The 26,331-nt window shown below is 49.8% G+C and overlaps 1 protein-coding gene across 1 annotated transcript; it reads left to right on the top strand.

Moving 5' to 3' along the window:
- Positions 1 to 10,312: 10,312 nt before the first annotated feature.
- Positions 10,313 to 26,066, top strand: LOC127035570 (cAMP-dependent protein kinase catalytic subunit alpha-like). The gene is made up of 11 exons (XM_050925590.1): positions 10,313 to 10,337; positions 11,637 to 11,657; positions 16,898 to 16,959; positions 18,433 to 18,561; positions 18,741 to 18,839; positions 22,131 to 22,213; positions 23,351 to 23,477; positions 23,711 to 23,806; positions 23,925 to 24,047; positions 25,208 to 25,372; positions 25,941 to 26,066. Exons 1-11 carry the CDS (start codon positions 10,313 to 10,315, stop codon positions 26,064 to 26,066), a joined length of 1,056 nt encoding a protein of 351 aa, XP_050781547.1.
- Positions 26,067 to 26,331: the final 265 nt, after the last annotated feature.

The following is a 26,331-nucleotide window of genomic DNA, read 5'->3' on the forward strand; positions in this document are numbered from 1 at the left end:
ACGGAGATAGCAGTGGTACACTGCAAGGCTCATCAAAAGGAAAATCAAGACATAGCCAGGGGCAACGCTCGAGCGAACAGGAAAGCCAAGCGTGCTGCCACCTTAAACCTACCGACAACTGAAAACACCCACATGCATGCCCTCATTCCTTCAGTGGGGGAGCTTGCGACTCCTCAGTACTCCTGTGAGGAAAAGCAGCTGGCTGACAGGCTCGGTCTCCCGGAAAAGGAGGGGTGGCTCCATTCCACAGAGGGAAAGATCCTCCTGCCAAAAAGCCTGATCCAGCTGGTGCTGCAAAGATTACATCAAACTACTCATGCTGGCAGGGAGGCCCTTACCCAGCTGATGGGTAAATATTTCCTAACTTCTGGACTTCGACCACTGGCCTCCCAGATACAAGCCAAATGCTTAGTCTGCCAAAAGAACAACCCTCGACCAGGACTCTCAGTTCCACCAGCTACGTTGGAACCCACCCCAGGCCCGGGACTGGTGTGGCAAATAGATTATACTGAGCTTCCCCAAACCCAAGGGTTCAAATACCTCCTCGTCTTGGTGAACTGGTTCACCGGATGGCCTGAAGCCTACCCATGCCGTAACTGCACAGCAAAACCAGTAGCCCTTAAATTCGTCAAAAAAATCATCCCCCCGCTTTGGGCTCCCCCAGTGGATGGAATCGAACAACGGAACGCACTTCATATCAAAAATCATTCAACATATATCGGATGCCCTGCAAATTCCTTGAAAGCTCCACACCCCATGGCAACCGCAAGCCAGTGGTGTGGTGGAGCGTACAAATCAAACCCTTAAGCGACACCTCTCAAAGCTCTGCCAGAAGGCTTCTCTCCGATGGCCTAATGCTTTGCCCCTTGCCCTGCTCCGTATCCGGGCTCTCCCTAAAGGTAAATTAAGACTTAATCCCTTCGAAATTGTATTTAAAAGGGCATGGCCTATAAATGGTACACCGGTTCTGGCAGGGAAGTGGAAAATAGAATGTGGGTTTTTATCACAGTATATGTGCTCTTTGTCTGCTGTTCTCTCTTCTCTTCACAGGTATACCAAAAATCTACAGCCTTCCCTATTGGATGCTCCTGTCCACTCCTTGCAGCCAGGTAACTCCGTGCTCATGCGTACCTGGAAGGACAAACCCCTGCAGGAACGGTGAAAGGGACCATACACAGTCCTGCTGGTTTCCCACATGGCGGCCAAGGTTAAGGGGCACAAGACCTGAATTCATCACTCCTGTCTGAAGACAGTACCCACTCCATCGTCAACAGACCAATGGACTGTTCAGCCCACCAGTAATTCAAACAATACTAATCTTGAACTGAAACTGTTGTTTAAATGACATAAGGGCCAAACCCAACCCTCTTCAGCCTCTTAGGCCCCTGTATGGGTAAAAGCCCTCCTGTAGGGTGTCACATCCCTCCTATTAGTTGGCCATACTACTGCCCCCTGCAACATCGGTGGGTAGTGCACGTCCTTGTACACGGGGGCCCCAACCAAAGGGTTCACGGGTTCTTATCACCCTCCTTTCCTCCTGTGGGACTCGGTCCCACTTGGATACAGGTCCGTGGAGAGCCCCAATATTATTTCCACTCTCATCAGCGTTAAGTGTTAAATGCAGTGTTTCCCCTTTGGGCACCCTAATTTTCTTCCCCGGGAGGACCGTGAAAATTGGTTGTGTCTGTTCTCCCAAGAATGGCCCCGCCTAGCGGTATGGTTTCTTTTGCTTCTCGTATGTCTTCTGGTTGTCCTTCTTATTTTTTGGGGTTTCGGTGACCTAGAATTTTAGGCACCCTGTGGCTCCTTTGGGCCATGTTCCTCCCTATTGGAATAGCCCAACTGCACGCCGGTTGGGGTCCCAACCCTCCTAAAAATTTCACTGTTAACACCTTTGAAGCCCTAAAAATTGCTTTTGTCCGCAAGTTTAATTTCTCCAACTGCTGAATTTGTGCCCAGACCCCACATCACGCTGCTGGGTTACCCTGAAGAGTCGTTCCCCAAAATTGGTCAGACTTCTGTCAAAGGTGGATGGTAGCTAAAAACAGCACCTCTGACAATGAAAAGTTATGACTCAATTGTACCAGAAAGGCCCCTTATGGTTTACACAATGGCTCTTGAACTCCTCATTATAATAGCACTCTTAAGCCCCAGCCTATTTGTTTGCGCTCTCCTCCCACTGGTCTCATATGCTTTGAGCAAACCAGTACAAGTAACCATACCTGGTTTGCAGGCAATAGTACATGTAAATTCTACGTTGGTCCTGGTATAAATTTTACTGTCCCTCTACTGAATGCCACCGGTTGGCAGACCGGCAGTGCAACCTTTTCTCTCTCCACAAATGCCACCCTATGGAACCAAAAAGGTAACAATAAAAAGGTTAGCTATGGTAAATCATTCTGAGTCTGTGGTAATAGTGCCTATAAATGGCTTCCTCATGGCTGGTATGGAAGTTGTTATTTAGGCTATCTTGCTCCTCCCCTCCGCATCTTAGCCCAGGCCCCCTCAGGTCGCCCCAGGTATCAGCGGTCCCTATACGCCACCATCAAGCCTATCAGTCAGGGAAATAGGTTTGGAATGATATTCCTTCCATCATATGGGATGGGACGACTAGCCCAACTTTACCGGAGGCTCTCTGTGTTCCTTACCCAGTTTGCCAGTGACACCCTGGCCATAGAGAAAAGCATCAGTTCTGAGCTTTATCAGCTCCAACTGCTGGCCCTACAAAACCGCCAAGCTTTAAATGATGTTCTGGCTTCACAGGGCAAAGTGTGTGCCCTTATAAAAAAATAATGCTGTACATATGTCCCAAAACATGCAGAGAACATCAATAAGCACATTTTATCCCCTGAGAAGGCTTTCAATCAGTGGAAGGCCCTGGAACAGGCTCCCTCCCTATTTAATACCATCTTTAGTTGGCTGCCCAATCTTGAATGGGTGGGAACAGGGCTAATTCGCCTCCTGCTCATTGGTATGGAATTGTGTATAGTTACTCTTCTTTTGCTTATTTGCTGTAAAGCATTTATTCATAAAATTTGTACCTTCTGTTCCCCAAAAACCCCTATGTACCCCCTCATGAAGGGCCCTGACATTATTATATTTAATCACATGTTATCCTCTAAATATAAAAAAACTCAGCCAAAAGTTTGTTAAGTATTCTCAAAGGAGGGAGTTGTTGGTATCACTAAGTAAAAATCTTCTTGCTCTAGGCCTATGTGAACCAAAGTACCTCCATGATTAAAAGCTTTTCTGTTAGCCTCACTAAACTTATGTAACCTTCTGTACTAATGTGCTGATTGTAACCACCTGCATTACGTACTGACTGCCAACAGTAAGGCCGTAGGCAGCAAGACCAGTTAGTACCGCTTATGCTAGATAAGATAGGTAAAATGCAGCTGTTGTAAGCCAAGGCCATTACGCCTGAGAAAGTAGCTCACACAATGAATAGCATAGAAAGAAAGATACAAGAGGGGGAGTATAAATCCTAGTGCCCCGCCTGCGTGCGGTGTGCAGGATTTGAGATTGTATTCTCCCTTGCACCTTATTTGAGCTCAAATAAACTTGTGTTTTGCTTCTCCACCCTGGTGTGTTTATTCGAGCCAAGCACACCGGGCCACGAACCACTGTTGCTTGGCCTCTGGCACTTCGTGCCGGCAACAGACCTTTACATAGATCCAGTTTCCTGGTTCCAACGAGTGGCAGGGCTGCTAGGGTCTTTGGATAGCGCTTCTTTACGTGTGAGAAAAGAAACCTAACACATTTCATTAGTGCCTGGCAGTGTTTTGCAGGTCTCATAGCTGCTTGGGCACATTCAAGCCCCCCCTTTTTCTTGGTTGTCAGCTAAGTCTTAGCTGTGAGCAGTGTCCTTGAATGGGGCCAGTGTCTTATCTTTAGACTGAACATGCTAGCTATTTTTTTACAGTTAATTCATTCTGTTCTTTTTCCTTCTTCCCTTCTTGGCTTCTTTTAACCTACAAAGGAAACTTCCACTCTTCACTCATACACCTTTTTCCCAACCATGAACACATAAACATTGCCGTTATACAGTACATTAGTCTTATTATTCAATGTATGCCACATATACCCTTCCACTAAAATAACTTTATTACAGAGCTTTGGAGCAACAAGCTAGGACAAGCACACCCACTTTGAGGAGTTCACTCAATACAACCTCTGGTGTCCAATAGCTTCCCACCATCCCCAGCCCTCTGGCTAGAAATCTGAGGTAGCCAGAAGGATCCCATGTACAATATGGAGAGTTGGTTATTTTTTCATGTCCTTGCTTCCAAAGACTGTTGGTATGCAAATTTTAATAACAATTTTCAATTAAATGATTTGGTCAATGAAGTTTCTTTTTCTTACTTAAGGAAATGTATTAGACTTTAGTATATCACATTTTCCTGATTTATCCAAACACTTTGTATTCCAAAGTTGAATAAAACAAGTATCTGCATTTTAATTTAACCCTTCTGTTTGATTTTAAACTAGACTATACTATGAAAATATTAAACACAACAATTCTGGCCACGAGACAAACACCACAAGACAGGACATAGAACACAAAACATAATTCCTATTGTGCCAGTAAATGCATGATACGTTGAATGCTGTTTAGCTGGCATCAATTTCCTCTGATTATCTGAAAGACAGAAAAAAACAGAGATCTACCCCTTCTGGGCAGTCAATCATCGCTTAAAATATACAAATACCCTTATTGATTTCAGGCAAAACAGAGGAATTACCCCATATTTTCTTGTATTTGTTTCATAGGCAGCCCAGGTTTCAGTGGCTTCTACCTTATCAGTTAGATAATTTGCATTAATACAGATGCTTTCTGGCTTGCTTCTGGATCCAAAGCTATTCACAGCTTAAAGATTCTTACCTTAAAAGGGACATAATTAACATTAACAGAATTTTGATGGCTTTTTACTACTAACTTCTGCTTTCAAACACTGAAAGAAAAGCACTGCTTATAGTGCTCCTTAGAGCCTAATAGGATTTCAATGACATAGCACTGTATACATTCTTTAGCTAATTCAACTAAATGGTTCATAGCCAAATAATTGCGATCTAATAATTTGTTTGCCTGAATTTATTTACAACATTTTAAAGACACCGAGAACTTTCCTTTTTAGCATTTTTACAAAGTTCAACTGCTGTTCCCTCCAGCAACTACAGAGTTAACTTCTCACTTTTTCCTTAAATCACTTGCTTATCTCCCAACAGCCACTTTTATCAACTCAAATCACCATTTCAAGTATTGTCCTGGGTATTTGAAATCACCATGCTTATACTTACTTACTCCTTCCTTCCACTATGCCCTCAAAATTTTCTAACCTGTTTCCAATCTCTCTGTCTGTTGCCTGCTTGCTTGGGCCCGATCCTGCTTTTCTTGCTGAACCGTCCCTTCCATGGGCACCAACTTGTTCCACTACCAGTTTGGCTAGGAGGATGGGCTTCTCAACTAGCCCCCATCCTTCCTGGTCTCTTCCCTTAAACATTCTTACTCACAAGACTACCCGAGTCCTCCCTCATGAGGTTTGCCACCTGAGCAGAAACGCATGGCCCATTGGCATTTAACTATTCAATTTCCTCTTGTGGCAAACACACTGCTGTTATGGCGTATGCTGAGCACAAATGGTTACATTTTGACAAGTCCCTGAAGGACCGGTACTTGCTTAGCCAGGGCTTCCTTTTCTACTTGGAAGTCCTGTCTCAAGGCCTGCAACTTGCCCTGGGTGTAGGTTTGAGTTGCTGCCTGGTTCATGATCTATGCTCTTAATTGCTCAATTCTAGTTATCAAGTACACATCTCTTCCCTTTTCTCCAACTTCTCTATTGCTGAGTCCTGCTACAACTGGGGTAGATCCACCTGCCACACTTCCCGGTCAACCACGGTGGAGAGAGGAATGCTAAACCCCTCTCCGGTTCTCAGACTTACTGTAGCTGAGAGTGGGCACTCCTTTAATCATGCAATTCTCAACATATAACATCAACAATACCAAGCAAAGCAAACATAAAAATAACAAGGGTAAAACAAATAGATGGTGTAAATTCTGCAGGGCTCTCCTCTTCTCAGTTGCTCACCAAACTGTGACAAATTTCTGTTACCAATCTATTCCTCGTGTCAGGTGATCAGGCTGACACTACAGGATCGTAGGGGAAAGATAAAGAAAACACACCATATGACTGAATTTTAAAGTTTCATTAATAAAATAATAAAACAACAATGGAGAGTATTGGGAATGCTCCCACATCACTCAGGAAAAACATTAATGCCCCAAGCCCTAAGCCATTTTCATACTCACACATGTCCAGACTGGCCACGTCTGTGTATAACGTTCAGAGAAGGGAGAGAGGTGGACGGGAGATTATCCTGTATACAGCTTGTCCAGAATTTCCAACATGCTTTCGCTTTTGGGAGGGCTGTTCTTTTACACCCTGGAATCTCCTGCAGCGTCTCTTTCAAAGATTCCAGTCCAGGTCGACTGCCTGTGGTTTCTTCGGTGTCACCAAGCCACACCGGCTCCGGGGTCACAAAGGCACACTGTTGGATCTCACTGGACAGTTAAGCTTTGCAAATGTAATCTCAGTTCTGTAACTTGTATTGCCTTTGGTTTGCCTCTTTCTATATACATATTTTTTTCACAGCCAACTGAGGCCGAAAGCAGGTTTTCTTTCATGCTTAGCATAGTCTGCATTGATTCTTGACCTTGAACGCAGAGCAACTTTCTCTTTATCTCTGGGCCAAGCTGAATTTCAAATTAATCCGTTCCTTTCCTCAATAGACAAATTGCTCACACTGTCAGAGGCTTTTTGGTGATTAAAAGCTCCTCTTAGATGTATGATCTTATCTAGATTGAAGGTACCTTCTAGTTGGCATTGTTTAGATGAATTTTCACGCGTGTAAAGATTCCAATTGTCTAAATACCTGCAGGTTGTTGGACCATAATGTACGTACATGAAATAAGATGAGGTACCCTTAGGGGATGAGCTGGAATACTTAGACTGTCCCCTACCCATTTTCCAGTCACACACACATGGGGGGGATGCCCTGTCCACGCTAGCGGCACATAAACTAAGGGTCTCTCCCTACAGGGTACTCACACAGGAGAGGCTAATGAGGATGACCATGACCCTCCTACATCTCCCTTCAGCAAAGAGTGTCGGCTAGTCTCTGAGAAACGGCGCTGCTTACTCTGATTGCATCCAGTGAAATGATCAGACTGTCAATAGCCCACACGGAAAGGAAAGGGGGAGGGAAGATGGGTTCACACGCTCCTAGACCCAGGTAGCTTCCTCACTGGACGATGCCAGGCTGAGTCAGCCCACCATGGGTCGGACCTCCTAAAGATCCACTAGTTACCGGGCTTGCGTTAGAGTAGTCCTGGTCACAAGCTTTCGCTTTACAGGATACTCTGGGCGTCTTCTGGTAACAGTCACTCACCCCAGTGTATACACACACACACACACACCAAGCCCTTATTTCCAAATACCACGATGCATATGTACCTTATGTCCGGACCCAATACCATGAGGCGGTATAACAACCCCTCTTGAGGCGGTAAAAACCCCTCAGCACCGGTGCATACCTAATACATTTCACTATGCATTACCTTGTTGGCCAACCCAGCAGTTTCCCAGTACTGCTATAAACTAACCTTATTGGGGCCTTTCCCCAATATCACTTTGCATCTGATCTTGCTGCAGAGTCAATAAGTTCAGATGGCGTGAGCCCAACAGAGACAGAATGCCCCACGGACAGTCCTCCGACGACACCCCAATAGAGATTTCAAAAGGTCTCATACCTCTCTTGTGGCGCCATGGGGTTCAAAGGGGAACGATCCGTAGCTGCTGCCTGTGTCTCAGTAGGCGTTGCCATCCCGGACGAGCCCCCAAATTGTCGGAGAAAAACTCAGTTCTCGCTTTTCGTTTGGGTGCAGCAAAATCAAATACTTTATTCTAACTCCAGCAATTGCAATAGAGGGAGGGAGTACCCTAGGACACTGGGTCGCCCCAGTCCCGGACAGGTCTCTCAACACGTAAACAATTACAGCAAGCATTTATACCTTTGTTACAGACAATAACAAGCAATAATACAGACAATAATGAGCAACAGCCGCATTTTGTTTATACATAGGCTATCCTGCTATCTTATTTTCCTCACTTCTGGGAGCCAGTCTACGTATTTGATTATCAGTGCAAGGTCGTAATAACTTCTCACACAGTTCTTTTCTGCTCGCCTCACACTATCCTCGCTTCTACAAATCTCACGTCATTAGGGTTACAGCTGGCCTAACTCTTGCTAACAGACTGACATGCATTAAGATCCCCTACAAATCCTTGTCAATTCTTTCCCTTCTTCCACAGGGTCATACCGAGTGTCCCATTTCTTGTACCTCAGAGGTGGCCACTCCATTCCCCAGACACTCTAATCTGGAGGTGGGGGGGTGTCTCTCACTTTTCCAGATGGTCACTGGAGTGGGCGTGGGGAGCATGTGCCACAGTCTTGGTGATGTAGAAGAGAACTCCCTGCTAGCCACCCCCTTCCTGATAGCTTGGGTACACTACTGCCGGCAGCTGGGGCAGTATGGAGTGGGGGAAGACCACACAGGAAGGCTGGTTCCAGGCCATGGAGGGCTTTATAGGTCATAAGCAACAGTATAAACATCAGCTGGAGATCTCAGGAGCTCAGAACTGGCTCAAAGTGACTCTAATTTCTAGGATCATCTGAGCCTTTCGTTAATGATTGAGCAGGGTGTGTGAGGAAAGCTTCTTTTCTAGTGAAGAGTGTTCTGGGCATATCTGAGGAACATTTCGGAAGGCCTTGGGGACCTTGAGGGGAGCTGGTCTGCAATCCTTGCAGGGCTTGATGCATGTTGAAAGAGGCTAGGGTGTGAGGAGGTCTCCGCTGTCTGCATTGTCCCCATTCTGGGATTAAATGGGGACCATCCACAGGTCTTGATGGGGCATCTGTATGTAATGGAAAACCTGCCAGGCTGGCAGCTCGACTGTGTGCTGGCAGGATGGGGAGGGTGGTTTGGATCAGATCCGTCGAGGGACTGTGTCTGTGACAGCGTTCATTTGGCCGAGCTCAAGTGTGAGTGGTCCCACTGCAGACGAGCACACGAGCTTCTGCATCCCCGCTCGTGTGTGTTGTTAGGACTCCTGGGAGCACCTCCTGTGGCTTGTAGAGCTGCAGTAAACTGAGCCGCTGGATAGATTTTCCCAGTGACTTGTGGGAGAGCTCGTCCATTCTCTCTGGCCACCTGGAGGGGAGAGGGGAATCGTGGGAAGCCATTGGAGGACTAGTGGCACTTGAGGGAGGTTGGCCTGTGTCTACGCTCCAGAGCAGTTGTCTCGCGCTGTAGCCCATAGTTTATCTCAGGCCAGCCGACTTGTGGGTAGATTGGAGACGACTCGAGTTAAGGGCTGCACCTGAGTTAACTGTGCAGTGAAGACCAGCCCTGAGTAGTATCTAAGCCACCAGTCGGCGACCTTTCAGACGTGGTGTGCCGAGTCTTCATTTATTCACTCTAATTTAAGGTTTCGCGTGCCAGTAATACATTTTAACCTCTTTAGAAGGTCTCTTTCTATAAGTCTATAATATATAACTAAACTACTGTTGTATGTAAAGTAAATAAGGTTTTTTAAATGTTTAAGAAGCTCCATTTAAAATTAAATTAAAATTCAGAGCTCCCTGGACCAGTGGCCAGGACCCAGGCAGTGTGAGTGCCGCTGAAAATCAGCTTGTGTGCCGCATTTGGCACGCGTGCCATAGGTTGCCTACCCCTGATCTAAGCTCTCCACATCTTGGAGCAGTTGCTTTCAGCTGGGCAAACTGGGACATATTGGGCATACATCAAAGATGCTTTCATTGAGCAACAGTGCAAGGGCAGTGGGTGCTAGTCTCCTTCCTTTTGGCTGCCTGAGGGTGCGGCTCATCTGGGAGTCGCTCTGCCTGGGGTGGCAATTGGACAATCTGCCCCCTGGATGTGGTGTGGGATTAGTATGTAAATGGCTGCCCACCCTACTCTGGCTCTGCTGGGATGAATCAGAGTCTGTGTGAGCCTTGAGGTGATTGCTGGCATTGGGCAAACTGAGCCACCAGGGCCTCTGATCTCTTGGGACAGGCCTGAGTGAGTCCCAGGAGGGATCAAACCAGCAACCCCTCCCCTTTGCCTGCACTGCACCTTCCCCCTGCACCCTCTTGCTTCCTCACTGTGAACTGCTGACCTGCGTCCCCTGTAGCAGTTACAGTATAACAGGGGACGGGAGGGAGTGGGCCTAGGAATTTAGGACAGGAAGTGAAGATGAAGAAATCCCAGTTGAATTGTGGTGGGTATTTCAGGGAGGCAGAATGGAATCACGCCAGGGCTCAACTCTGACTCTTGGGGAATGAGGAAAGGTTGAGAAGATCTCTGGAGAGGCAGCCAGAGCAGAAAATCACAAAAAGGGTTAAGGGAAAACGGGGCTTTTGCAGACCTCAGGAGTAAAATAGGTAAGTAGCAGAGGTGCATTAAGTCTCATTGATGGATAGGGAGATAAAATTAAGGATTTTAAAATGACTAAAAGCTGCTGAGCTGCTTTTTCTTTAATGCTGTCGAACAAGAAATGAGGGGATAAAAACGTATGGACCATAAGGAAGTGCATTATCTTTCTGTCTAAGGTCCGTATCTGGCTCCGGTTATTATAGTATCCGAGCGCCTCACAACTGGTAATATATTTATCCTCCAAGCCCTCCCGGTGAGGCAAGGTAGTACTATCATCCCCCTCTGTAGCATGGGAAAATTTGAGGCACAGACTAAGTGACTTGCCCAAGGTTAGTCTGGGGCAGAGCAGGGAATTAAGCCAGAATGTCCCAAGTCTCAGGCTAGCGCTCTAACCATTGCACCTGCCTCCCTCTATGACGCAAAAGATCTCTTCAAATAAAACTTGAGGGGTAGGTGGATGCTAGAGAGAGAAATCGCCTGGCCTGGATGAAACACTCGGTTCTTGGAGAGAGTTTGTTTGAAAGGCAGGGGAAGAATGCCAGCCTGGCACCGATCTTCCTGAGGCACAGAGCAGCGATTGCACTCTGGCAAACCCGCATTACATGAGATTGCTGCTGCCGTCTCTCTGACAGCAATGCCCCAACCGTAGGTAGGACAAACACAAACACACTGTCTGGAGGGGAGGGGAAAGGATTTTTTTATGTCACATGCTGCCCCTGCCCAGAACTGCAGCCCGTCAGGTTTGCGTGGCTTCCAAGGGGTGTCTGCTTGCCTCCTCGTATCGCTCTGATTTTCCTCTGCTTTAGATCTGTCGCCCTCCCAGCCCTGTGCAGGGGCACATCCCCTGCCCTGGGCCCTCCAGCCCCCATGGGGCCAAGCCCTTACCCCACCCCCCATTGGCTCCCCTGGCCTGCCCACCCCCATTTATGGAGTCCCAGAGGGCTCAGATCCTGGGTGGCCCCCACCCTTGTCCCCAGCTACGGCTCCCTGGTGGGGTCAATCTGCCCCAAGCTTGGCAGAGTGCCGGGGACCCTGGCTGAGAGCGAGTGCCTCCCTCGCCCCCTGCAGTGGCAGGCGCTGGGCCCGGGTGGATTGGCCCTGCCGAGGAGCCGTAGGCCGAGCGCAGAGGAGGCCACAGGCTAAGGCAGCAAGATGGAGGCCGGGGGTGAGCCAGGGTGGGGGTGAAGGTCGTGGCGGGATGGGGAATGGGACACATATGAGGACACAGGGTCTTTCCCCTCTGGGGGTGCTGGTTATTCCCCTGCCCCGGGCCCTGTTCTGCCCCATAGGATATGGGTCACTTCCGTCACTCGTACCCTGTGGTGGTGGGGCAGGGTCTGTTTTTATAGGCCTGTGCTGTGCGGTGTTTATAGTGGAGAAGGCTGGTCAGAGGAGGGCACATAGCACTAGCAGCAGGAGGTGGGGAAGTTCAAGATGATCCTTAGATCCTGTGGCAGGCAGTTCCACCGTCTTAGACTCATAGACTCATAGACTCATAGGTCAGAAGGGACCAATCTGATCATCTAGTCTGACCTCCTGCACAAGGCAGGCCACAGAACCCCACCCATCCAATTTTATAACAACCCCTATCCCGGGACCGAGTTATTGAAATCCTCAAAAATGGTTTGAAGACCTCAAGCTGCAGAGACACCACCAGCAAGCGACCCATGCCCCACGCTGCAGGGGAAGGCGAAAAACCTCCAGGGCACCTGCCAATCCGCCCTGGAGGAAAATTCCTTCCCGACCCCAAATATGGCGATCAGCTAAACCCTGAGCATGTGGGCAAGAGTCACCAGCTAGCACCCAAGAAGGAATTCTCCGCAGCAACTCAGTACCCATCGCATGCAACATCTCCCCGCAGACCATTGAGCAGACCTGTCTGGTGGTAATTCAAGATCAATTGCCCAAATTAACGATCCTATCATAACATCCCCTCCATATACTTATCAAGCTTTGTCTTAAAGCCAGGAAAGTCTTTTGCCCCTACTACTTCCCTCGGAAGGCTATTCCAGAACTTCACTCCCCTAATGGTCAGAAACCTTCGTCTAATTTCAAGTCTAAACTTCCTAATATGCAGTTTATACCCATTTGTCCTCGTGGCTACATTAGTACTAAACTTAAATAATTCCTCTCCCTCCCTAACGTTAACCCCCTTGATATATTTATATAGGGCGAGCATATCCCCCCTCAGCCTTCTTTTGGCCAGGCTAAACAAGCCAAGCTCTTTGAGTCTCCTTTCATAAGGCAGTTTTTCCATTCCTCGGATCATCCTCGTAGCCCGTCTCTGAACCTGTTCCAGTTTGAATTCATCCTTCTTGAACATGGGACACCAGAACTGCACACAGTATTCCAGATGGGGTCTCACCAAAGCCGTATACAACGGTACTAACACATCCTTATCCTTGCAGGAAATACCCCGCCTGATGCATCCCAAAATCGCATTTGCTTTTTTAACAGCCGTATCACATTGGCGACTCATAGTCATCCTGCTATCAACCAGTACCCCAAGGTCCTTCTCCTCCTCCGTCGCTTCCAACTGATGCGCCCCCAACGTATATCCAAAATTCTTATTATTAATTCCTAAATGCATGACCTTGCACTTTTCACTATTGTATTTCATCCTATTTCTATTACTCCAGTTTACAAGGTGGTTCAGATCTTCCTGAATAGTATCCCTGTCCTTCTCCGTGTTAGCAATACCCCCCAGCTTCGTGTCATCCGCAAACTTTATTAGCACATTCCCGCTCTTTGTGCCAAGGTCAGTAATAAAAAGGTTAAATAAGATCGGTCCCAAAACCGATCCTTGAGGGACTCCACTGGTGACCTCCTTCCAGTCCGACAGTTCACCTTTCAATACGACCCTCTGGAGTCTCCCCTTTAACCAGTTCCTTATCCACCTTACAACTTTCATATTCACTCCCAGCTTTTCCAATTTAACTAACAGCTCCCCGTGCGGAACCGTGTCGAACGCCTTACTGAAATCTAGGTAAATTATATCTACCGCATTTCCTTTATCTAAGTAATCCGTCACCTTCTCAAAGAAGGAGATCAGATTGGTTTGGCACGATCTACCTTTAGTAAATCCGTGTTGCAATTCGTCACAATTCCCATTGACCTCTATGTCCTTAACTACTTTCTCCCTTAAAATTTTTTCGAAGACCTTACATACTACAGACGTCAAGCTAACAGGCCTATAATTACCCGGATCACTCTTATTCCCTTTCTTAAAAATAGGAACTACATTAGCAATCCTCCAGTCATACGGCACAACCCCCGAGTTTATCGATTGCTTAAAAATTCTCGCTAACGGGCTCGCAATTTCACGCGCCAGTTCCTTTAATATCCTCGGGTGGAGATTGTCCGGGCCCTCCGACTTCGTCCCATCGAGCTGTTCAAGTACGGCCTCTACCTCAGTTGCAGTAATATCCACTTCCATATCCACATTCCCGTTTATCATCCCTCCATCATTGCAAGGTTCCTCACTAGTCTTATTAAAAACCGAGGCAAAGTACTTGTTTAGATGTTGGGCCATGCCTAGGTTATCCTTAACCTCCATTCCATCCTCAGTGTATAGCGGCCCCACTTCTTCTTTCTTTGTTTTCTTCTTATTTATGTGGCTGTAGAACCTTTTACTATTGGTTTTGATTCCCTTTGCAAGTTCCAGTTCAATGCGGCTTTTAGCCTTCCTCACTTTATCCCTACATGTTCTGACCTCAGCAAGGTAGCTTTCTTTACTGATCCTGCCTTCCTTCCACTCCCTGTAAGTTTTCTGCTTTTGTCTAATCCCCTCTCTGAGTTGCTTGCTCATCCAGTTTGGCCTACAACTCCTGCCCATGGTTCTTTTCCCCTTTCTCGGGATGCAGGCTTCCGACAGTCTCCGCAGCTGTGACTTAAAGAAATTCCAGGCCTCCTCCACATTTAAATCCACTAATTCCTCCATCCAGTCCACTTCCCTAACTAATTTCCTTAACTCTTTAAAATTAGCCCTGGAGAAGTCAAAAACCCTAATCGCAGATCTACATTTGTTTATCCTTCCATCTAGTTTGAACTGAATCAGCTCATGATCACTCGAACCAAGGTTGTCCCCTACCACCATTTCTTCTACGAGGTCCTCACTGCTCACCAACACCAAGTCTAAAATGGCATCCCCTCTTGTAGGTGCTTCAACTACTTGATGAAGAAATCCATCCGCTATCAGATCCAGAAAAATCTGACCCCTATTATTCGTGCAAGTACTCGTCCTCCAGTCTATATCCGGGAAGTTGAAGTCCCCCATAATCACACATTTCCCCTTTGTGTTTACTTCATTAAAGACATTAAAGAGGTCTCTATCCATATCCCAATCCGATCCCGGCGGTCTGTAGCACACCCCAAGCACTATCTCAGGGGAAGCTCTAGTTGCTTTTTTACCCAGCGTGATTTTTGCCCAGACGGACTCTGTCTTATCCATTCCATCGCATCTTATTTCGCTACATTTAATTTCATCATTGATGTACAAGGCTACTCCCCCACCTTTGCCTTTCTTCCTGTCTTTTCTGAACAGCACATAGCCTTCAATACCCGTGCTCCAGTCATGAGTACTATTCCACCAGGTTTCGGTAATCCCTATAATATCCGGCTTCACTTCCTGCACGAGTAACTCCAGTTCCTCCATCTTGTTACCTAGGCTCCTCGCATTAGTGTACAAACCTTTTAATTTTTGGCATTTGGCGTCAGTGACATTCTTTCCCCCGTCGTGCACAAACTTTCTACCACCAGCATCACCCGTTACTCTGGTTTCTACTCCACTATTCCTCCTTGGATCAAATCTTGGGGCCGCAAGGGTATCCCCGCTCACTTTGTTTACTTCCCTCTCCAGGTTATGTTCTGGCGTGGAGATCTCCCGAACATTTCCCAACCATCTCCCCCAACTTTCTAGTTTAAAGCCCTCTTGATGAGGTCGGCGAGCCTCCATCCTAGAATTCTATTTCCCTCCTTGCTGAGATGAAGTCCATCGTGAGCAAACAGTTGGCTATCCGTAAATGCGTCCCAGTGACCGTACATCCCAAAGCCCTCCTTATAACACCACTCCCTGAGCCATCTGTTGATCGCCATAATCTTGTCACTCCTTCGTCGCCCCGCTCTTGGAACCGGCAGAATCCCACTGAAGATCAGGGCCTATTTCTCAGCCATTTCCTTCAGGCAGGGACAGGACTGGAGCGTGGTGGTGCCAGGTTTCCACAGAAGTGTTGCTATTTAGTGATTCAAGTGGGGGGCTGGGAGCTAGGGCTCCTGGGAAGGGACTGGGTTGCAGTGGTAAGAGTGGGGCAGTAGGAAGTTAACTCCTGCATTGTGCATCCGTGACCCCAAGAACCACAGCACCCAGATCTGGATCTAGGCTTTTAGCTTGTCCCCTCCCTGGCATATGAGCACCAGTGATCCCCGGGGGAGGCAATTAACTTTATATACCACTGGTGTGGGGGAGACTTGCCTATGATGGTGGGGGAGGGGTGAGCTCTGGGTTCAAAGCCACCCCCTGCTGCTGCTCTGTGCTTGGCCTCGCTGCTGCAGCCATTCAAATCCCGTGGGCATCTCTTGCACTATTAAGAGCTGCAGGACTTGTCCCTATCGGGAGCAGCGAGAGGCAGCGAAGATACAAGGGGCTTTCGGTACCAAATATCCCTCCAGATGCTGCAGATTGCTCCAATCCCCATCCCTCCTCCCATGGTCTGGGATCTGGCAGCAAGGAGCGGGAGCCCAGCTGGCAAAGGAAGGATCACCTGGTTGGGTGCCAGAGAGCAGGGCACTTGGCGTGTCATTGATGCATGCTGTCTGCATGGTTGAGAGAAGGCTACACCCAGGCATCTGCTCTTTGAGCTAAGGGGAAAACTCCTCCTCCTTCACCCATTTTTCTGGCAGCAGTAGTAGATCTCGTATCCTCCCATTAGGGTAACATGATCCACACCTCTTAATGTCATTTGACTGGAGGGTTGTATGAGTGTCTCCTTGTGAGGTGCCGGTTGTGTGTTGCGGGATGTGGAACAGGCACCCCTGAGTGGCATGTTTAGCGGGGGAGGGGTGTTGAGGCACAAGTGCCCCCCCTTTGGTAGGCACTGGGGCCTGCATTAGCCCTCCCTGATGGCGCTGTTCGGTGTGTCCAGGGGCAGGCCCCGGGGGTGAGGGTGTTGCAGGAGAGCCCCAGCATGGACCTCTCTCTAGTTAATCCCCAAATGAGCCGCCCTTTGTGGTCAATCAGGCACTGCCATCCCACTGATATGCTTAAAATACCTACCCCATTTTTTGACTGCATGCCTCTTGGGTGAGCAGGGTTCGGGGGGGGGGGCTGAAAGCAGAGCTCTGTCCACCAGGCTGGGTGTCCCACTCCTCCTGACTCCTTACGCTGCTCCCTTTCTGTTTCCCTTACAGTGAAGGAGTTCCTAGCCAAAGCCAAAGAAGACTTCCTGAAGAAATGGGAGAACCTCTCCCAGGTACTGTGTCCCCATCTCAGATCTCCCCCCCTCCCCCACCCCAGAAGCAAGGCCTCTTGAGCCCCAGGCTGATTACTCTGCAATCACCCCCTGGATCTCTTTCCCCATCACTGAGCCCCCTTGCCAAACAGCCTCCAGTGAGGGTCTGGGGTTATTTTTGTTCCTGAGGAGCGGGACTGAACGCTCTTCTTCCCCCCCACCCCAATCCCCCAATCTGCTCTCTGGTAACTGGAGGGCCAAGAACTCTGTAGGTTCAACTCCTCTCTGCTGGGGGAGCGGGACACTAAGCATGTGGGACTTCTCCTGATCCAGCCTGTCTCCTCCTCCCCCATCCTCCTCCCAAGGCTCCAGCGTGGTCATCCATCCCAGCCCCAGATTGGCTCCCAGGGGGGTTGTGCTAACAGGGACCGTGTTCAAAGGGCCTCCATTTGCTGCCCTGTGCTTGGGTGCAGTGCCTCAGTTTGGAGGTGCCGGAAAAGCTTTTGGGGTCAGCCCTGGGTCTGTCCCCACTGGAAATCCCCCCTGGGGTGGTTCTGGATAATTCCTGAGGCAGAGCTGCTGGTCCCTCTGCAGCACTGTCACTTTGCTAGTCCTCCCACACACCCTTTGTCATTAACGCCATGGCACAGATGGGGGAACTGAGGCCCAGTGGAGAAAGGGACTTGGTCAAGGGTATAGGAAGTTGGTGGTGGAACTAGGAAGCGATCTTTTGACTCCTAGTCTCCTGTCCTCTGACCACTACACTTCACTCCCTCTCCTCATAGACTGAGGGATAGAACCCAGCAGTGCTGACGCCTAGCCCCTCCCCTGCCTCTAACCCACCAGCCCCCACTGAATGGAGCTGGGCGGGTCACCTGTCTGGAACTGGAGTTTGGTTCTGCCCAAGGAGCAGGGAATCCCTTGTCAGTGTCTCATTCTAAAGGTAGTGGTTTCCTCTGGTGGTGAAATGTGAAATACTTCTTCCTATCAATTATCGGGAGTAGCCGTGTTAGTCTGTATCCACAAAAACAACATGGCGTCCGGTGGCACCTTAAAGACTTAACAGATTTATTTGGGCATAAGCTTTTGTGGGTAATAAAAACTTCACTTCAGATGCATGAAGTGAAAGTTACAGATGCAGGCATTATATAATGACTCATGAAGAGAAGGGAGTACCTCCCAAGTGGAGAACCAGTGTTGACAGGGCCAATTCTTCATATCAATGTTCTCAAGAACAACCCCAGTGCGGTGCTAGGGGGTGCTGTGCTGCAGGGAGTGGGGGGCTCAGTAGGGGGCACTCTCCCCTCAGAATCAGTGCTGATACTGGAGGGGCTGCCTTTCTGGTGAGCTATAAAAACCGAAGCTCTGACCCCCTCATGGTCATTAAAGACCCCTCCAGTCTTGCAGTGCAAATCCTACTGTCCCGGGCAGGTTCCTTCCTGATGCCCCCAGGACCAGTCTGCCCCTCCATCAGATTTGTTTTCCCCCTTCCAGAACACGGCCAGTTTGGATCAGTTTGAGCGAATCAAGACCCTGGGCACAGGCTCATTTGGGAGGGTATTGCTGGTGAAACACAAGGAGACTGGGAATTATTATGCCATGAAGGTCCTGGAGAAACAGAAGGTGAGACGCTGGGGGCTGCCATGGAGATCTGGCCTGGGGCCGTTGAATCCCCAGAGCGGGGGAGGGATTTGGAGCTGAATCCTGCATGGGGATGCAGGAGAGGGGAGTGTGCGGGAGGCACACGGGGTGCTGCGCCAGCAGAGGAAGATCTGATGTTGCTATTTCCTTTTCTCTCCCAGGTAGTGAAGCTCAAACAAATTGAGCACACCCTCAATGAGAAACGGATCCTCCAGACCATCAACTTTCCATTACTCATCAAACTAGAGTATTCTTTCAAGGTAGGTGTCCTTCGCTTGCCAGACCGGCCCTGGGCTGTGTCTCCTCCCCGACTCCCAGAATTCCCTTGATTCGTTTCCTATTTAAAACCAAAGCTGTGCTGAAATGTGGATGGGCACAGTCTGCATCTCTTCTATCCTGAGAACAAACATTCCTGGCCTGAGGTCTGGGATCAGGTTTGGAGCTAAGAAAAATCAGTTTGGATAATTCCCCTTTGGCACAGTGTCCGCACAGGTTTCTGCCTTCTCACCCTGTGCCGAGGCTGGTCCTTACACCTTCTTCTGGTGTTTCACCCTTGTGCTTTATTTTACAGTGCCACCGTGCAGTCCCCTTTATCCCCCAACAGTTATCCCCTTTCCAGGGCCTGTTGGCCCTTGAGGCACCCTTCCTGTGGTGAGGAGACAGTACTGTAGCCTCCTGTCCCCTCCCAGGTTAGCCTCCTGACTGAGTTTGGTTCAGGGCTTTTATATCCCTCCCCTCAGTCTATTGCAGTGAGCCAGCCCTCGTTAGGGCCCGCAGCTAGGCTCCCTGCTGGCTGCTTTGCACCTCTGCCTCGGCCTCTCTGCCCGAAGTCAGGGCTTAGCCAGCATTTTAGCAGGGCAGTCAAGGGGTTTTACCCCTGCCCTGCCACACACTTTTTCAGTCTCTTCTGCTCTGCTTTTGACTCCAGGTTTTGAACAGTAGTACTCCCTCCCCCCCCCCCCCCCGGTCAGTTTTGCTTTCGTTCCTACTCAGTTTGTTTTCAGCTCCCTTGCACTGACCCTAGGGCAGGGGTAGGCAACCTATGGCATGGGTGCCGAAGGCAGCACTTGAGCTGACTTTCAGTGGCACTCACACTGCCCAGGTCTTGGCCACCAGTCCGAGGGACTCTGCATTTTAATTTAATTTTAAATGAAGCTTCTTAAAAAATTTAAAAACCTTATTTACTTTACATACAGCAATAGTTTAGTTATATATTATAGACTTATCGAAAGAGACCTTCTGAAAACATTAAAATGTATTGCTGGCACACGAAACCTTAAATTAGAATGAATAAATGAAGACTCGGCACAGCACTTCTGAAAGGTTGCTGACCTCTGCCCTAGAGCATGAGGCCTGGCTTGCAGGGGAGTCTCAGAGGAAGTCCTAACTTCACACACAATTGGCTTTGTGCAGACTTTGAAACCACCACATGGGATCATTTTCTCCTGATGGGAATTTCTGTGAAAGCTAAAATTCACGCCCCAGCAATGGGGCTTGGACCCTCTTCTCTGAACCTGGATTTTGGGGCCTGCGAGCTACACCCTGTGTGAAGCGGGGAGAGCAAAGATAGTTCTGCCTTTGAGCCTCACAGCATCCCCTGTGGCTGGCCTGATTAAAGAGGGGCTGGCTCTGAACGGAGACCTGTCTCCTCTTCTGTCAGCCTGAGGTTAGTGGATTGTAGCAATGAAGAGTTGTCAGCTCAGAGGAGGCTGCAGGATAAATCTCAGCCCCTGCGGGAGCCTGGAGGCTAGGGGTGATCGGCATGTTAGTAGCAAGCAGTGCTGGCAGACTTGTTTTCTTGGGGCCCCCACTCCCAGAGGGAATAATGCAATGCTGTTCTCTAGACTGGAGACACTCTCTGCCAGCGTAAAACAGGAGCATCTGAACACAGCATAGGAAACTCTCAGGGCCTTCTGGCATGGCCTTCTTCAGCACAGCACATCCAGGTGGGCTCTCCCTGCTCTCTCTCTCCAGCCCAGAGCCCCCCTGCTTCCCAGCTGGGCAGATGATATCACCTCCCCCAAGCCTCGCCTCTGTCATTTGTCTTCTCTCCAGGTAAATAGGGTCACCTGGGCCGCCTCTCCTCTCTTCTGCCTCTGGCTGGAACCACCTGTTCAGGTCACCAGGGTCCTCTCTTCACAGCCCATTGTCTTCCCACTAGCCAGAACCAGCTGTGACTCCCGAGCTGGGCCTCCTGGTCACCAGGTCACTAGTCGCTGGGGGGCATCCATTCTCTAGGCCATTGGCCGGGGTCCCAAATTCCATCCCCAGTCCTCTGTAACAACAAACTCCCTCTCCCCTCACCTCGTTAAATCAGTAACCCTGAGGGAAACTGTGTCCCACCCCCTCTGCATGCAAACCATTGAAAAAAACAAGAAAACCCCCCACTTCATCACTTCATTCAGAACAGAATACAGACGCTACTCACACAATGCCCATCGCTCCCAATAAGGCAGACGAACTTTCCCTGCTAGCCAGTCGGGATCTGGTCGTCCTGGGACACCATGCAGAAGCTGGAGTCATTGGCAGGGTGCTGGGGTCTGGCAGTGCTGATGCTGGGCTGTGCCCTGGAGCTGGTTCCCCAGAACTTCCTTTTGGACCCCAGTTTATGTAGTGAAACTTGAGTCCAGCTTAGCTCTACCTGAGCCAATCACTGTACAGACGTGTTACAAAATAATTCTCTGACCAATTGGAGCAGAGTGTGAAACAGTCGTACACCCAGTCGTACACCATGACCTGTGTTGATGTGCACCTGGCAGAATTAGTTATGTAACGGAAACAATCAAAGACCCAGACAGATAAACAATAGAGAAATGGGGACCAGCAAAGGAAAACAATCAAGAAGTAGAGATTTCACACCCACACTGCTGCTAAGTGATTCCTTGGAGCATCCTAAGATCTGTTTCTGTGCCCGGTGATGCTGGGCACTATTAGGGCAGGAGCCTTCTTACCAGCCTGGTATTACACTGTTCTGATATCATTTAGATGGAATGTGAGGATGTGACGTTCTGCTTCTTGGCTCCTGCTCTCCTAATCTGGCTGCAGAAAGAGGCCTCTGACCGTACAGCTCAGCCCATGCCCCGCCTGGACCCTCTCTCCAGGGCTAGCTGGAAATAGACCCTGGGCTCGAGGGCAGGGGCAGTTGTCTCCGCTGGCGTGTGCGTGGGTGCTTAGTGCTCATGTTCTCACCACTGAGCCGGGTAGGGTCTCCCTAATGGAATGGCTTTGTTGGGTTCAGCAGGGTTAGTTTGGAGGCTGCTCTTTGACTTTGCAGCCATGAGGGAGGATGAAGCCAGTCTGGTCAATTTCACACTCTGCTTTTGAGAAGTTTCACTTCCTACTTCTGCTCCTTTGGGGTGTCCGACCTGGCGGCAGGTTGGGTTTCCCCTTTGATCATAGACGTCGCAGCTGGGAAATCCCTCTTGGGCCTGCCTGTCCCTGCCCCTAGACCAGAGATGTGGGGAGGAGTTGGATTTTCTAGGGCTTTAGCACTAAATACTCCAAGCAATTAAAGCTTGTGCCCTCTCATTAGTGAGTATATTCCCTTCTAGGATAACTCCAATCTGTACATGGAGATGGAATACATCCCGGGCGGGGAAATGTTCTCCCACCTACGGCGGATCGGGAGGTTCAGGTGAGCATTGCCACAGGAGCCAATGTTGGGGCCAGTGTCCCTAACGGTTAGAGCTGGGTGATGGTTAGACTCCTGGGATATATCCCTGGCTCAGGCAAGACAGTTGGATCTAGCCCTTAGAGCAGAGGGACTGGGAGTTGGGACTCCTGCATCCTATTCCTGCCTCTGCCATTCACTCCTTGTGGGAAGGGGGGAGAATCACTCTGTGCCACAGTTTCCACCACTGTAAATTTGTGATTTAGTTCAGTAGAGAACTAGACCTTTTATGCATTAGCAGCATCTGCAGCGACGCTGGCTTTGATCCTAATGCTGCAGGGCATGACCTGATCCCCAGCTGGGCTGGTCAGGAAGGGATTCCCCATGGGGAGGGCTGCTGAGGTCTTCTGCCAGCACTAGCCACAGTCAGTGGCCAGGGATGCCAGGGCTAGATGGGGCCAGGTGGGATGGAGCTGGGGGTCCATGGGTGTGTGAGTGTTGGGGCTAGGGGAGAGATGCTGGTCTGGGAGGGGCTTGCCCTGGGTTGCCAGGCTGGATGGAGTCAGGGATCTAGCAATGATGGGTGTGATGTGTGTTCTAGGGCTACTGGTCTGGCTAGCCAGATGGGGCGAGTAGCATAGCTAGGAGGGGAGCCAGGGGAGTAGCCACTCCCCCACTGAGCACAAGTGGCACCTTGTCAATTTCCTGGTGCCTTCATACTCACCCGGGGAGCATTAAAAAAAAAAAGGCACCACCCGCTGCGGCGCTTTTATTTTACTCACCCAAGAGCACTCCGGGTCTTCGGTGACGGGACCTTCACTTGCTCCGGATCTTCGGTGGCATTTCGGTGGCGGGACACCTGGAGTGAGTGAAGGGTCTGCTGCCGAGGAGCTGGAGCGCCTCCAGGTGAGTAAAAGCGCCGCAGTGGGTGGCGCCTTTTTATTTATTGCTCCCCCTGTTCCCTCCACCTGGCTACACCACTGGATGGCGCCACCAGGGCTAGAAGAGTTGGCACATCTTGCCTGGGGTTGCCAGGGTAGATGGAGTCAGGGATCTATAAGGAAGGTGAAGGTGGGGGTGGCAGGGGGCCGAGGGTGCTGGGCTGGCTGAGAGGGCAGATCTGGCCCAGGAGGCCCACGTTCTCCTCCCACCTCATTGCAGTGAACCTCACGCCCGATTCTATGCTGCTCAGATTGTCTTGACCTTTGAGTATCTGCACTCGCTGGATCTCATCTACCGAGACCTGAAGCCTGAGAATCTCCTGCTAGACCAGCAGGGCTACATAGAGGTGAGGCTGCCCCTCCTCTTCCCTTCCCCATCCCAGCGCTGGCTCCTGGCTTCCTGCAGTGATCTCCTCCCTGCCCAAGTCTCTCTCTGCTGCCATTCCCTTCCCAAAGCCAAGACACCCCCAGAAATGTAACACGGCCAGAATACATCAATCATCTGCTCCCCCCATTCCCCTCCTGCTGTCACAGCCTCCAGACTGATCCAGCTTCTCCACTCTCTGTGTTTTGGGTCCAGGTGACGGATTTTGGTTTTGCCAAGCGAGTGAAAGGCCGAACCTGGACTCTGTGTGGGACCCCGGAATACCTGGCCCCCGAAATCATCCTCAGAAAGGTGAGCTGGGAAGGGCCTGTCTGCTGCCTGATCTACAGCTGATCTCTGTCCACCAGGTGGTTCCCCCCACCCCCCAAATGTTCGCTGCGTAACCTTGGGGCCTGCTTTCCACGGACAGGGTTATAACAAGGCTGTGGACTGGTGGGCCCTTGGCGTCCTCATCTACGAGATGGCGGCTGGTTACCCCCCGTTCTTCGCAGACCAGCCCATTCAGATCTACGAGAAGATTGTTTCTGGCAAGGTATTTGGGCTGGGGGAGGGGACACTTGTGCGATTTTTATTTTTGGGGTGGAGGAGGTTCCCCAGCTAAAGAGGGATGCCAAGTCTCAGCGACTGATCAGACTGATGCTCACATGCTGCGCCGCTGACATGCTCATGCCCTCCCATGCTCCCCCAATCCCCAATACATGGGCATCCTTCCTGTCATGTACCCCATTCCCCCTGCACCCCAACATATAGACCCTCCCTTGCCACGTACCCCTGTTCTCCAATGCATGAACATTGCTCCCATTGTGTCCCCCACACATGGACCCTCCCTCACCACGTAACCCTATTTCCCGTCTCATGGGGGCTCCTGGAACAGTTTTCTTAGACACTGTTGTGAGTTGCAAAGCCCTCCACAACCCTGCTACGTTGCAAGACTAAATATTCCTTAAACACATCAGTCATCTCCAGGCACTGGTAGAGCACTCATCACCATAGTAACCAAGAGCCCATAATATTCCTCTGCCCACCCCAACACCTTTTTGCCAAGGATCTCCAAGCACTCATGTCGGACACGGTCAGCTTTAAACCTAGTGGGGAACTCAACAGGCCTGGGTTCTGTTCCCGATTCTCCTACCTGCTGAGTGACTTGGGCAAGTCATGTCTCCCTGTGCCTAAGTTTCCCATTATGTAAAATGAAGATAGTGATGCGGCAGCCCTGCTTTGAGATCTGTGGAGGAAAAATGCTCAATAAGAGCTGAGGGGTAGCTGCTAATTAACCATTTCAGCTTCTGTGTCAGTCCTCAGAATCCTGAGCACACTTAACCTTAACACTTAACACTGAGCCCCACTTCTCATCCACTCATTGTCCTGGAGTGTTTTTAAAGGGCTTGTTACTTATTATTAGGTGTATTACGATAGTGCCACAAGCCCCAGTCATGGATCAGGACCCCATTGTGCTAGGTGATGTACATATTAGATGTATTATGGTAGTGCCTAGGCGCCCCAGGCATAGCCTAGGACCCCCTGTGCTAGGGGTTGTACATTACTAGATATATTACAATAGTGCCTCAGCAGCCAGGCGTAGCCCAGGATGCCTCTGTGCTAAGGGCTGTACAGTATTAGGTGTATCTATGAATCTAGCCACAAGGGCAGGGCAGGTAAAAGCCAGACCTCTGTCTCTCCTCCACTCCCCAGGTCCGGTTCCCGTCTCACTTCAGCTCGGACCTGAGGGACCTGCTCCGGAATCTGCTGCAGGTGGACCTCACCAAACGCTTTGGCAACCTCAAGAACAGGGTCAATGACGTTAAGAACCACAAATGGTTTGCTACCACCGACTGGATCGCCATCTACCAGAGGAAGGTAGAAGGGCAGTGGTGGGTGGCTGCGGGCAGAAGAGAGGCTGGGTAACTTTCACATGCGTGCAGCCTCTGTAGCAGGAATTGAACCTGGGATCATCAGTGCCCAGGCCTCTAGGAGCGCATTGATTACTTGGACTCTATAGCAGGGTGTTGTGGCTGGGTCCAACCACTATGGGGAGATATGCTCACCCAGCATTGGTTTAAAGTAGGGAGCCCTCAGTCACCTGTTTGTAACATGGTGGCAAAAGCATGGTCCTGTCCTCACCCCCTGAGGATAATACCCTACTACTGCTGCTGCCAGCTAATGACATTCCTCTAGCTCAGGTGGAAGAGGGCTGTGCTGAAGGTCCTGATTAAAACCCTACTGATGATGCAAGTGGGGGATCCAAGGGGCTCATGACCCCCTCCCCTTCCCTGATTGCAAAGTGAGAGGAGGGTGTTCTGGGCAGATAAAAGAGAGCTTGAGGAGGTGCTGATTCTGCATCCCTCATCTGGTTGCTAAGGGGCCTGATCCTGTATTGCTTAAGAGTGCTGGGGGTCCCCAACCTTCCCCTCCCCTCCCTCTGCAGGTGGAAGCTCCCTTTGTACCAAAGTGCAAAGGCCCTGGTGACACGAGTAACTTTGACGACTATGAGGAGGAGGAGATCCGTGTCTCAACCACTGAGGAGTGCGCCAAGGAGTTTGCTGAGTTCTAGGACCAGCAGCCCCCCCAAGAAGGGCACATGCGGGGAGGGGGTTGGATTTTGGTTTCATAGATAAATTATATCTATATAGCCCTGTGGCTAGGCCTCCCTCCACAAATCCCCCTTTTCCACAAAGAAGCCTGAGAGTCCCATCTAGAGGGTGAGGATATCATCCGCCCCGCCCTGGGAAACATGTCTGTGTCCTCCAACAACTCTTGTTTCACTGGAGAAAAACAAAACAACCCCCCCTCCCCGAGCCTCCACTTCCTCTTTAACA

The sequence above is a fragment of the Gopherus flavomarginatus genome, chromosome 16 (assembly GCF_025201925.1).
Source record: "Gopherus flavomarginatus isolate rGopFla2 chromosome 16, rGopFla2.mat.asm, whole genome shotgun sequence".
NCBI classification, from domain to species: domain Eukaryota; kingdom Metazoa; phylum Chordata; order Testudines; family Testudinidae; genus Gopherus; species Gopherus flavomarginatus.

Excerpts from the sequence above, each read along its gene's own strand:
- LOC127035570 (XM_050925590.1), top strand. The coding sequence starts at position 10,313 with ATGAAGAAATCCCAGTTGAATTGTG. Across the intron at positions 18,840-22,130 it reads AACTAGAGTATTCTTTCAAG|GATAACTCCAATCTGTACAT; the intron begins GTAGGTGTCCTT and ends ATTCCCTTCTAG. Across the intron at positions 23,807-23,924 it reads CCGAAATCATCCTCAGAAAG|GGTTATAACAAGGCTGTGGA; the intron begins GTGAGCTGGGAA and ends TTCCACGGACAG.